Genomic DNA, 11631 nt, shown 5'->3' with positions numbered 1-11631 from the left:
GGTGCTAAAAAAGACTGCTGTATTGAGATTAGCTGAAAGTTAAAATAAGCTTCAGTTCAGTAAGCTACAAAAATTATTCTAGATAATGAGTTGAGTTTGAGGCAAAGACCATGAAGATTCTATAAAATGGAAATACAACAATTGAATGGAAAGGCATTTAGTCTTGGGGCTGTGGTATGTGTGCTGGTTGGCTCGCTTAATGCTTTTAAAGATAATTTTATTTAGTTTTTTTGTACCACCCATGATTGTACAAGTCAATTTTTTTATGACCACAGAAGAAAATTAGAGAAGCTGTTGAAGTTGGACTCAATAAATATAATTTCACCCTCTTAAAAGTTTGTAGTGTAAGGACTTTTGGCTGTAGCTGATCAGAGTTGCAATAGTCAACATCTAGAAGGCTTCAAATTGGCAGGCTGGTTTGAAGTAACACATAATATAGCTGTTGCACAAAATGATTAGACAAATGCTCCTCTTAGTTGCTAGTAGCAGCTTGGCCATGTTTTTTGCGAAAACAATTTTAATTTACCTGTTTAGGCTGGCTTAAGTATTGTAAACCATGTATAGGACTACAGGGCAGATTTCTAGTCATACAATATTCTGGCACCATACCAAGCCACCATTTGAATTTCCAAACATGAAATTTACACTACAGTTACGTACCTAAGTGCTGCATTCCTAAGAGACCAAACTCTCGTCAATTCAGACATCAAATCATGATTACAATTACAGTTTGCAAGTCTTACTTCAAACCATAATTGGAGATCCTGAATCATTGTTTGGTCAGATGCTTTTCAAGTTCATTTGGTATAGCTAGGTTAGTAAACAAACCTCTTGCTTAGTGCTATGCACCCCATCCATAACGTCTTCAGCTATTTTGATGAGAATTCTTCAACCCACTTCCTGCATTACGGTAAGTGTAGACAACATCATGCCTATTCCTTAGTACAAATAAGTGAAAGCATTGTTGTACCACAAAATTTTTATTATTACCACTACCACCATCATTTTGAAGGGAAACCTTCCAGTCAATTGGTCCTTTAGTCATCATACAAAAGTGCCAAACACACTGAGAATATGTTAAGTTTGCAAAATCATATAAAAAGCCTGGAATACAGAAAAGTACAGCCATACAGCTTCCAATAAGTTTGGCATGCCTACTTTCCATTTGCAGCATTGAACATTCGTTCCTAAAAGAAGAAGAAAAAAATCAAGCATTTAACAGGAGCCAAATCATATGAAACGTCCAGAAAATAGTTTCACATATGTCAGTTTTCAACTTGTATAATTGAAAAAACAGTATGGATTAGGCTTTAATAGATCTTGTCAATTTAATACTGATTTTATCAACATTTTACACTGCTTTATATAATAAAAACCTAATCTGCTTACTTAAAAGTTTCCTAAAGGCAAGAGAAAGCAAAGCACTATTTAAATTCAGTATTCTATATGGATATTGACAGTTCTAAACAATAATGTTAATCTCTAATATCCAGTTAGTCTTATGGAATTAACATGTTTTAATCTTCTCCATTGGTGAACAGTTAGAAATGAAACAAACAGAAACTGCAAATAAGCCACATCCTTATATGACCTAATGTATAGCAGACTATAAGATAAAACCCTCTTAAATAATGTTACCTTTATCATCTGCTCCAATTTAACTGCATCAGCAGCAAACTTTCTGATTCCATCAGACAACTTCTCCACAGCCATTTGGTCCTCATTATGGAGCCAACGGAATGTCTTCTCATCCAGATGGATCTTCTTCAGGTCAGACGCTTGAGCTGAAATGAAGAATGCACAAAGCTACTGAATCTTAGAAATCTAGCAGGCTATTTGGATAGAACAGCTCTTAATGGGTGCGGAGTCCTTTTCACAAAATCACTAAATGCTAAGACAGCAATTGCTGCTGCTCAACTTTGCACAGCACCCACAGCAAATGTTTATTCTGAACTCTTACAGAAATCAACCAGCTGCACAGAGTTCATGGTATGTATTTTTGTGTTTATATTTTGCAAACTACCCTGTGATCCTCAGATGAAGTACAATATAGAAAAATTTAATAATAATAATAATAATAATAATAATAATAATAATAATAATAATAGTGTTGTACTTTAAGCTCCACAGTAGGTTCAGCAACCTAGGTACAAGAGCAAACATGCTGATCTAAAAACTATTTTGGATATTTGATTATCAAAAAGATGAGTTGACAACAGTGCTTCTCTAATAGTTACACACAAGGCCAGAGCCTTTAGATATATTTACTCCAACTCCCATCTGCTCTTATCCAGAGAATACACTTGTTCAACAGGAGAAAGTTTAGAATAAAAGATTACAAAAAACCCCACATTTTCCATGTCAGCTCTGGGGTCTATTAGATTACAATCCCTCTGATGCCAGATTCTACATGGAGCCACAGCCCCTTAAAATGCTTCAAAGATATATACGGTGATAAGGAATACCTTAGTTGGTTTACCCTGTTATGTAGAAGTCAACCATTAAACACATGAAGGACATTGTAATGAACAACTGTTGGATTGTCACCCTAGTTAATCATCCTTAGTAAAATAATTTGCAAGGCTATCTCACACAATATATAAAAGAAGACAACCTACCATCTTTGACACTGAGCATCGGCGTTAGCTTGCTGCTATCTTTACTGAGCTCTCCCAGAAGCTTTGGTGAAATGGTGAGAAAGTCACAACCAGTCAGTGCTTTGATTTCTCCAGTGTTTCGAAATGAAGCTCCCATGACAATAGTTTTATAGCCAAACTTTTTGTAGTAATGGTAGATTTTAGTGACACTTTTCACACCTATAAAAGAATATGGAGTAGGGTTTGTGTTTTTTTAAAAAAAGAATACTAATTAAAATTAGTTAGCCTTGAAGAAACTCTCAGACCTCAACTCTTTAAAAAAAAACAACTTCCTCTTAAAAAACTAAGCATTTGGGCTTGAGTGTGTTAAAATCTTAATATGTTTGTCACAGTCAATCAATTACCTGGGTCTTCTGATGGCTCGTATGTCTTCTTGTCTGTATTTGCTACATGCCAATCCAGAATACGCCCAACAAAAGGAGAAATGAGGGTGACTCCTGCTTCTGCACAGGCAACAGCCTGAGCAAAGGAAAACAGCAAGGTCAAGTTGCAGTGGATCCCATGCTGCTCTTCAAGAACCCTGTTAAAAGAGACAGCCTTAGAACAGAATTGCTCCCCCCACCAACTATAATTATACTGCTGGGAAAAAGGGAACAAACAATTTACTACCGTAAATTTACAATTTATACCGTATTTTTCGCCCTATAGGACGCACTTTTTCCCCTCCAAAAATGAAGGGGAAATGTGTGTGCGTCCTATGGGGCGAACGCAGGCTTTCGCTGAAGCCTGCAGAGCTCTCGCTCTCCAGGCTTCAGGAAGCTATCTGCAAGCCTGCGGATAGCTGCCTGCAGCCCGAAGCCCGGGGAGCGCGGCACTGTGCACCCCGGGCTTAGGGCAACTATCCGCAAGCCTGCGGCGCCCAGGCTCTGCAGGCTTGCAGATAGGTGCTTGCAGCCCTAAGCCGGGGGTTTGCAGCGGGCTACAGCGCCGCGCTCCCCGGGCTTCGGATAGCAGCAAGCTCCGGGAGCGATGGCAAGTTTGAGCGCAACCTCGCCATCGCTCCCGGGCTCGTTCTGGGGGCTGGGGCCCCAGCCCGGCAAGCTCCGGGAGTGATGGCAAGGTCGAGCGCAACCTTGCCTTCGCTCCCAGACCCAAGGCTAAAAACAAAGCCAAGACAGCGAGCGGGATCTATCCTGCTAGCTGTCATGGCTTCTTTGCTCTTTGGGGCTCGGGGGGGAATACTTTTTTTCTTTATTCCCCCCCCCCAAAAAATAAATAAATGCGCCCTATGGGCCGGTGCGCCCTATAGGGCAAAAAATACAGTATACATTTTCAAATTACTAACTTTTAGAAATTTTTGATTTGTCAGTATTTACTCCACAAGAAACAACCTCCAGCTCTGAAAATCTAGTTTCATATCAGAAACTGAATTACAGGTGTTTCAGTCTGGATAGGAGCAGGCACCTGAAAATAAGAGGTGACTGCTTAATATTAGATTATATTGCATCTATACTACATTAACGCATAACGTAAAAACTTACTTGGCAGCCTGAATGCCCTCCCATGTTGATGACAGCTTGATGAGGATGCGATCTTTACTAATTCCTGCTTCTTTATAAAGATCTATGAAGTGTCTGGCCTTCTTCACCATGCCTTCCTTGTCAAAAGACAACCTTTAATCAAAGAATTTTTTTAAAAAATGTGCAAGCATTCATTTTTGTTTGTTTTTTTAGTTTACTGTATAGTATTTCTCCATTAATCATGGGTAGTATCTCAGTAGGTAGAAAATCATTTGGCATTAATGTGTTTAAGCTTGAAGTGTTACAAATCTATTGCTTTGTATTTATGTGGAGAGGAGACCTTAGCACATAACTGGACTTGTGACCGGGTTCTTGTTAAAAGTTTTGTTATTTTGGAAAAAAGAAAAAATGGTGCCTCTTTGAATTTTCTGGGATTTCCTCTGTCCAGCCTAAACAGAACTTTTAACACAAAAGTATTGAGCAGAATAATTTGTCAAGTCAGCACTTTCCCTTATGTGGCAATGTCTATTTCACTGTTTATACCCATGTTAGGAGCACATCTTTCCAATGTGTGTACTCATGGCAATATGGTGTGCAGGCACCTTTCTACTAATTCTATTATGTATGTATGTATGTATGTATGTATGTATGAAATTACACCCTCCCTTTCCTAAAAATAAAGTGGCTAGCATAATAAAAGCAAAACAAAAATTTAAACACATATTCTATAAAAGCAATAGCATAAATAACACCACCAACATAAATAACAAACAGCTTAGGACAGGGCTGGCAAGCATCTTATTCACAAAGGCCTTTCTTTAAAAAACACCTCCAAGATCTTCACCACACGGCAGAAGATCATAGTGGTGGTGAAGGCATGAGCAAGAACTCCAGAGGAGGCAAGGCCCTCCTCCCACTTGTCCCAACAAGGAATTACGCCAAGATTGATTACACAAGAGGGCCTTAGCCGAAGAACTAATGAGCAGCCAGGTTCCTTTATTTTAAGGCAGAGACCTAGAAGGCAATTCAGGAGACACACACCTTGCATCTACTTCTGTGGACACACGGCCAGGTATCCTCTTCAGTATTTCTGCCCCAAACAATATAAAAAGCTTGTCACAAGCATTTTTAACTTGGTCATCTTCTGACCTGGAAATAAATAATCACAAGAGAGAATAATGAATATCCAGGAAAAAAAATGATTATGTGATGATAATGTCCAAAAAAAAATTGGCCACAGCTCCATTGGGAATGGCGAATTGTTTGCACTATGGTTTGGTCTTGGTTTCTGATAGCCATAACCTTTTCTTGGAGGGAGATGATATGCTGTTAAATTACAATACAGGAGGGCCAGAAGAAAATACACAATGGTATCATCATGAGGGGTCATAGCTGCCAAGTCTGAATATGAATACACTCACCCACCATGTTCCCTTTGACAAAATACTAATGGACTTACCCACCAAGTTTCCTCCCATATGCAATAGCATCTTCCACCAGTTGCTGGTAGGATGGCATCTGAGCTGCAGCAAGTATCAGTGAAGGGTTGGTGGTAGCATCCAGAGGCTTATACTCCTCAATAGCTATGGGAGACAAAAGCAATCAGGAAAAAAACCTTGGTTGGCTAGCATGAAAATAATTTATTTTAAAGATGGGATAGGGTGGAGTAAGGTAAAAGGTAAAGGTACCCCTGCCCATGCGGGCCAGTCTTGACAGACTCTAGGGTTGTGCACCCATCTCACTCAAAGAGGCCAAGGGCCAGCGCTGTCCGAAGACACTTCCGGGTCACGTGGCCAGCGTGACATCGCTGCTCTGGCGAGCCAGCGCAGCACACGGAAACGCCGTTTACCTTCCCGCCAGTAAGCGGTCCCTATTTATCTACTTGCACCCGAGAGTGCTTTCGAACTGCTAGGTTGGCAGGCGCTGGGACCGAACAGCGGGAGCGCACCCCACCGTGGGGATTCGAACTGCCGACCTTTCGATCAGCAAGTCCTAGGTGCTGAGGCTTTAACCCACAGCGCCACCCGCGTGGAGTAAACTTAGCTAATTTGCTATTCCAGAAGCATAATCTTGTTAATAACAATTAAGCAGATGCCAAGTTTGGGAATCAATTAGTCAGATTGCTGTACAAAGTGTGACTGAACCACACAGTGACTAAGAATTGGAGGCCTAGTTCTCAAATGGCAAACATGAGCCGTACCACTTTTAGACTGCAGGTAGGGCATCATATGCCAGAATGTTTCTCCATACGAAAAACATAGCATGACTTCAAATTCTATGCCTTGTTCAGGACAGTTTGGTATACCAGTTTAAAGGCAAAACCCTGACTCCCAAATATACCAGCCAAGATAAATTAGGGTGTTGTGCATCTCCCTATGTCCCAGCTGAGCTGGTGTAAATAATTCACTTTGGTGTAGATACTTGCACCAGGCAGAGGGAAAGCCCTGCTAGCATAGGTTATGACAATATCAAGGACAATAGTGAGATGTGTGTCAAGGGCACAGAATGGACAAAGAGAGAAGAGGAATGGACAAGGTTCTGTTGCTCCATCCCTTTTGTGGTCCTGCCCACAGGGAGCAGGTGGTGCTGTGGTCTAAACCACTGAGCCTCTTGGGCTTGCTGATCGCAAGGTTGGCAGTTCGAATACCTGTGATGGAATGAGCTCCTGTTGCTCTGTCCCGGCTCCTGCCAGCCTAGCAATTCAAAAGCACACCAGTGCAAGGAGATAAATAGGTACCACTGCAGCAGGAAGGTAAATGGCATTTCTGTGCGCTTTGGCACTTATCATAGTCCTCCGTGCACCAGAATCTGTTTAGTCATGCTGGCCACATGACCTGGAAAACTAGCTGTGGACAAACGCGGGCTCTCTCGGCTTGAAAGCAAGATGAGCGCTACACCCCATAGTTGCCTTTGACTGGACTTAACTGTCCTTTTTACCTTACCTGCCCACAGAACTCATGCGATTTACACTACAAAAGATACAGGTGTAACAAACTTCATATTTGCCACATAGGAATCAATATAAGGACAAAAAATGAAGGTTTATACTTGTTTTCCCACCATCTTGTCTCCCCCTAGCAAGGACCAGTTACAGCCAGTATATCTGATGTGTGTCATTACCTACAGTTCTTGGCTAGATCTGTTCTCTCCAAGTGCCAACTATGGAATTATTAGTTTTAGCACAATTTTGTTAATAATCACCATTTGTTCAGAACATAGAGAAAGCAGTTGGGCTAGTGCTTAGATGTTTTTCTCCCAAGCATTTGGATATGAACATCCTTGAGAATCAAAATTAAGGAACAATGAAGAAGTTAAGTTATGCAAACTACTCAATGTATGAACTTCCTTATTTTTGAAGGATGAGGAAATATTACTTCCTTCATCTCCTCGTCCCCTACCTAAATACTACATGCCATTTCCCCTTTTCTGTAATATTTTATCACTCACAAATCCAGAATTCTGGCTTATACTGCATATTAGTATGCACTTTATAGTGTGTAATCCCTCAGACGTGTGAATTTAGAATCTAAATGCTTGATCTGACTCCTTAGATCAAGGAACAAAAATGCTTACTCATTGCAAGCTAAAGTAAACAATGTTCCACCCACTATTCATACCTCTTTGTAGCATTTCAGTTTTACTTCAGACAATAGTTATGCAGCACAACACCCAAGATTAACAAAGCACAGTTGAACTTTGATTTTTTGAAGGGCTAATCCATTTTAAAGCAGAAGGGTCTTATAGTTTAGGTGTGGAACAACTTCAGTCTTGTGCAGTTAATGATCTGATTTACATCACACTAAGTCAGAGGTCACCAACATTTTTTGGACTAGTGGGCACATTGTGAATTTGGAGAATGTGCTGGGAGCACCAGTCCCAAAATGTCTGCCATGAAGGCAGCATGGCATAAAAGAGAGTGAAAACCACCCCTACAACCTAATGCTTACACACAGAGTTGCTGTCTATTAACAGGGAAAACATAGCAACACCACTCTCTTTTCACAAAAACCACTTAGAAAGTACCAGTGCATTTTGCTCCATAGCTTTCTTTTGAGAGTTGCTTAAAAAAGAAAGAAAGCACATAATCTGGGGCTCCTTCACAGGGGCACCACTGGAAACCTCCATGGGCATAATGGTGCCCATGGGCACAAGTATGGAGGCCACTGCACTTAGCAAAATCTATGAGCCACTGCACTAAGCCAAACTTTGGACAGCTTGACTCAGCAGCAAAAAGGACCAGAGGAGTGAAGTGGCTATAAGCTCCTCTCCAGTATCCAACACACTCATGTACTTGGGCTAAGTTGAAGCCACTACATAGTAATTGAATCCCTGTGGTCTACTACAGTATTTTGAATGTATAAAGCAGGAGTGTATTCTTACAATCTGTTTACAAAAGAAAGGCCTATACTGTACAAGAAACCCAGCTAAAGCTTTGCCACTGGTCCATTACTGGATCACAGTTTACCTTCTACCCAACCCTCTTATTGTTGTTCATCTATGTCAAAGGAACGGTATACAGAAAAATGGTCTATAGATTTCCTAAATACTAGCTCAAGTGTTTACTTTTAATGAATGAAGTAGGGAACTATGTGCAGTTTGATGGGTCTCCTAGAGTATGTAAAGCACAACTTTGAAGACACCCCCTTCCCCTCCCAAGTCAGGTAAGAATGTACAAGACCTGAACTGACACATGGGTAGATGGGGGCCAGTAACTAGAAGCTGAAGCCTTACAAGACAAAGATTCCATGGCTGGGTGGCTTCCAGGTGCAGGAAACAGGCAGACTGGATGGGGTTGCACTCCCCTAAAAAAAGTAGATGCATAGTCTCGCGGTGCTTGTAGAACCATCATTGATGGAGACCCAAGTGCCCCCCAAAGCCAGCAACCTTTTACCAACTTTTGACTGATGCACCAGCTATAGCCACATGCTGGTAAGCTCAAGGATGGTTAACTGTAACATGCTCTGTATGCAGCTGCTCCTTAAACTGGTGCAACCATTTTGAAAATCTGAAGGCAACAACACACTTACTAGAAGGATGTGTTTCACATGTGAAACTACAGCTGGGTGTAACTGAAGGATAGTCATTGCAATCTGAAATGCCTTTGTACTGATAATCATCTCCAAATTACCCTAAGGACATGCCAGTTTTCTTGCCAAAGTTGCTCAAGAGGCATCACAATAATGCAATATGTCCATCAACCTTTGTGACATTCTTAGCTATGTTATGCAACATTTACTGGATGAACACAGCAGCCCTCAAGCACAAAATTAGTTTTCTGTGATTGACAAATAAGTTACGGTACCCTCACCAGAAAGAGGCTACACACAATTCTGCCCATTTTGGAAGTGAGTTATTTGACAAGGCTAATTTCAATATCCCTGACACTATACATATTCAGTAGCAATGCAGGTCTGGTTTTGTTTCTTCACTTTAAGCCACTTCCTTCCCTTTCCATAATGCTTCAAATTTGAAAATACATTGTGAAACGTTTCGTATTCGTTATAATGAAACTTTAACAAATTACAACAACACAACACAGGGAATCTCCTGTCCCAAAATTTCTTATTCATAATTTTCAGGATTTTCTCCCTTCTGCATTTGCCAACTCAGTAATCATTAGCAGGATTCAGTAACCTGTTCAGTAACAAAAGATTTCAATGTCTTTCATAAGACTATTTACAACATACACCTTGTCTGTTTAGATCAGCTTTTATTTTGGGCTGTGCATACTTGCTATAAAAAAGGACAAGGCTGCATTTAAGCAATTTAAATTCTGAATCAAGAAATGTTGCATTTGGCAAACAGTTCTAATTTCTATACAGCAAAGTAGTGGAATGCATACAACTCTGCCTTCAGTTATAGGATAATAGTAATAATAATAATTATTATTATTTATACCCTGCCCATCTGGCCACTCTGGGTGGCTTCCAAAAAAAATATTAAAATACTGTAATACATCAAGCATGGATGCATTCAGATTAACTTCATTTAAAAACTTATTTCATTACTGAAGCAATTTTTATCAGAAACTATATTTTCTGTTAATGAACAGCATACTTCATTACAACAGGCAAGAACTGAGTTGGGATTTGCAGAAAGTCATAGTGAGTGCTGGGCCAAGAACCTGCATCACAAGCATCCTAGTACAACCTGCAGTTCATTGACTTGATTGATTCAATTCAAGCAACAGGCTTTAACTTTTAGACTTGGAGCTGGTGCCCAGTGTACCTCGGCTATGAGTGATCGCCAAAAAAGGGAAGTAATTATTAAACTGTGGCCCAGCGTGTCGCCACTAGAGGAGAAAGGATTACCGTATATCCAAGCAAGTCGTTCTTAACAGTAGTCCTACTGAAATCATTGGCTCTTTTATTATGTTGCTAGCTTTGGCTACTTTTAAAAATATTTTATTTGTACTGCATTGCTCTTCGACATAATTCAGTTTAGCAGAAATTAAATGAAGATCTTGGCTCAGCAACTGCTTCCTCCACTCTCAGAGCTAAACTGAGTTTATGGACTCCCTGCTTCCAACAACCTGAAAGCTGCAACAGCACCTACTATAACGCAAGTGCAAGCCTTCCGTGAGCGAGTCCATTTCAGATGTGCATGAAGTTTGCAAGAACCTAAATAAAGCCAAACACGCCCATCCCCCCCCCAACTTTGACTCTGCCGTCTCGGGTTAGGCAGCTATGGCAGCAACCACCGAACAACTAATATGCTCCTAAACAAATGATCCAAGTCAAGCGGCAGACTATGGGAGGGAGGGAGCCACTTTGCTGGATTTCACTCAGGGACGCAAACCCAAAAGGGATGCAGCAGCTGAACCTATGCCCTTTCCACGACCCTTTGAGCAGCAGCAGCAGCGGGAGAGGCCCGGCGATGCTGCCTCCTCCCCACGGAAGCAGCGCCGCCGGCTTGGCCAAGAAAGCCTCGTTAATCCAATTTGCTTCACCTGCGTCTCCCCTCCCCGCCCGACGCCATTCGCCGGTTTCCCAGCACCCGAGGCTGAACTCTTGCACCCAAAGAAGCAGAGCGAGACCCGGCGCGTCTGCGCGGGACCGACGGCCACCGCCGCGCACCCGGCTCCTCCGAGGCATGGAAGCTGCTGAAGCAGCCTCAGAGACCCCGCTGGCTCAGCCGCCGCCGCCCCCTCCTCCCTCTCGCCGCCCTCACCGTGGAAGTCCCCTGTGTCGGCCACCACCGTGGTGTGCTGCTTGAGCTGCTCCAAGGCCGACTCCATCTTCTGCCTCTTCACTGGGGAAACCGACATGGTCCAGCCGCGCCTCGCGAGACCCTTTATATATTGTGCGCCCTTCAACGGAAGCGTTGGAAAGGGGGGCGCGCCCTTCTTCCGCCCTTCTTCTCTCGCGGCACTCAAGGGCTGCGCGTGACCGGCGGCGACCGAGGCGGCTTCTGCGCGCAGGGGCAACAGGCAGGGGCGGGGTTAAGAAGAAGCGCCTGCGCCGCGGCCAAACGGCTTTCTCCCATTCTCTTCAGCCCGCCTCCTCGAGAAGAGA

General features: G+C 42.2%; 1 protein-coding gene across 1 annotated transcript; it reads right to left on the bottom strand.

The window, feature by feature from the left end:
- Positions 1–99: 99 nt before the first annotated feature.
- On the bottom strand, positions 100–11547 carry TALDO1 (transaldolase 1). Its single transcript, XM_083428320.1, has 8 exons — positions 11288–11547; positions 5577–5700; positions 5159–5266; positions 4139–4270; positions 3002–3177; positions 2619–2816; positions 1639–1784; positions 100–1187 (listed from the first exon to the last, which is right to left on the bottom strand). The coding sequence occupies exons 1-8, from the start codon at positions 11382–11384 to the stop codon at positions 1155–1157; spliced, it is 1014 nt and encodes a 337-aa protein (XP_083284446.1). The 5' UTR covers positions 11385–11547; the 3' UTR covers positions 100–1154.
- Between the last annotated feature and the right edge of the window lie 84 nt (positions 11548–11631).

Source organism: Podarcis tiliguerta, assembly GCF_965153285.1.
Source record: "Podarcis tiliguerta genome assembly, chromosome: 1".
In the NCBI taxonomy this organism is placed as follows: Eukaryota; Metazoa; Chordata; class Lepidosauria; order Squamata; family Lacertidae; genus Podarcis; species Podarcis tiliguerta.
The sequence above is the reverse complement of the archived record's forward strand: the minus strand, read 5'-3'. Positions and strand labels throughout refer to the sequence as shown.

What these genes read in the sequence shown, in the direction of transcription:
- TALDO1 (XM_083428320.1), bottom strand. Translation starts at nt 11,384, where the DNA reads ATGTCGGTTTCCCCAGTGAAGAGGCAGAAGATGGAGTCGGCCTTGGAG. An exon ending in GATGCTCAGTGTCAAAGATG is followed by an intron (nt 1,785 to 2,618) that starts GTAGGTTGTCTT and finishes TCTTCATTTCAG; the next exon opens with CTCAAGCGTCTGACCTGAAG. An exon ending in AATTGGAGCAGATGATAAAG is followed by an intron (nt 1,188 to 1,638) that starts GTAACATTATTT and finishes TTCTTCTTTTAG; the next exon opens with GAACGAATGTTCAATGCTGC.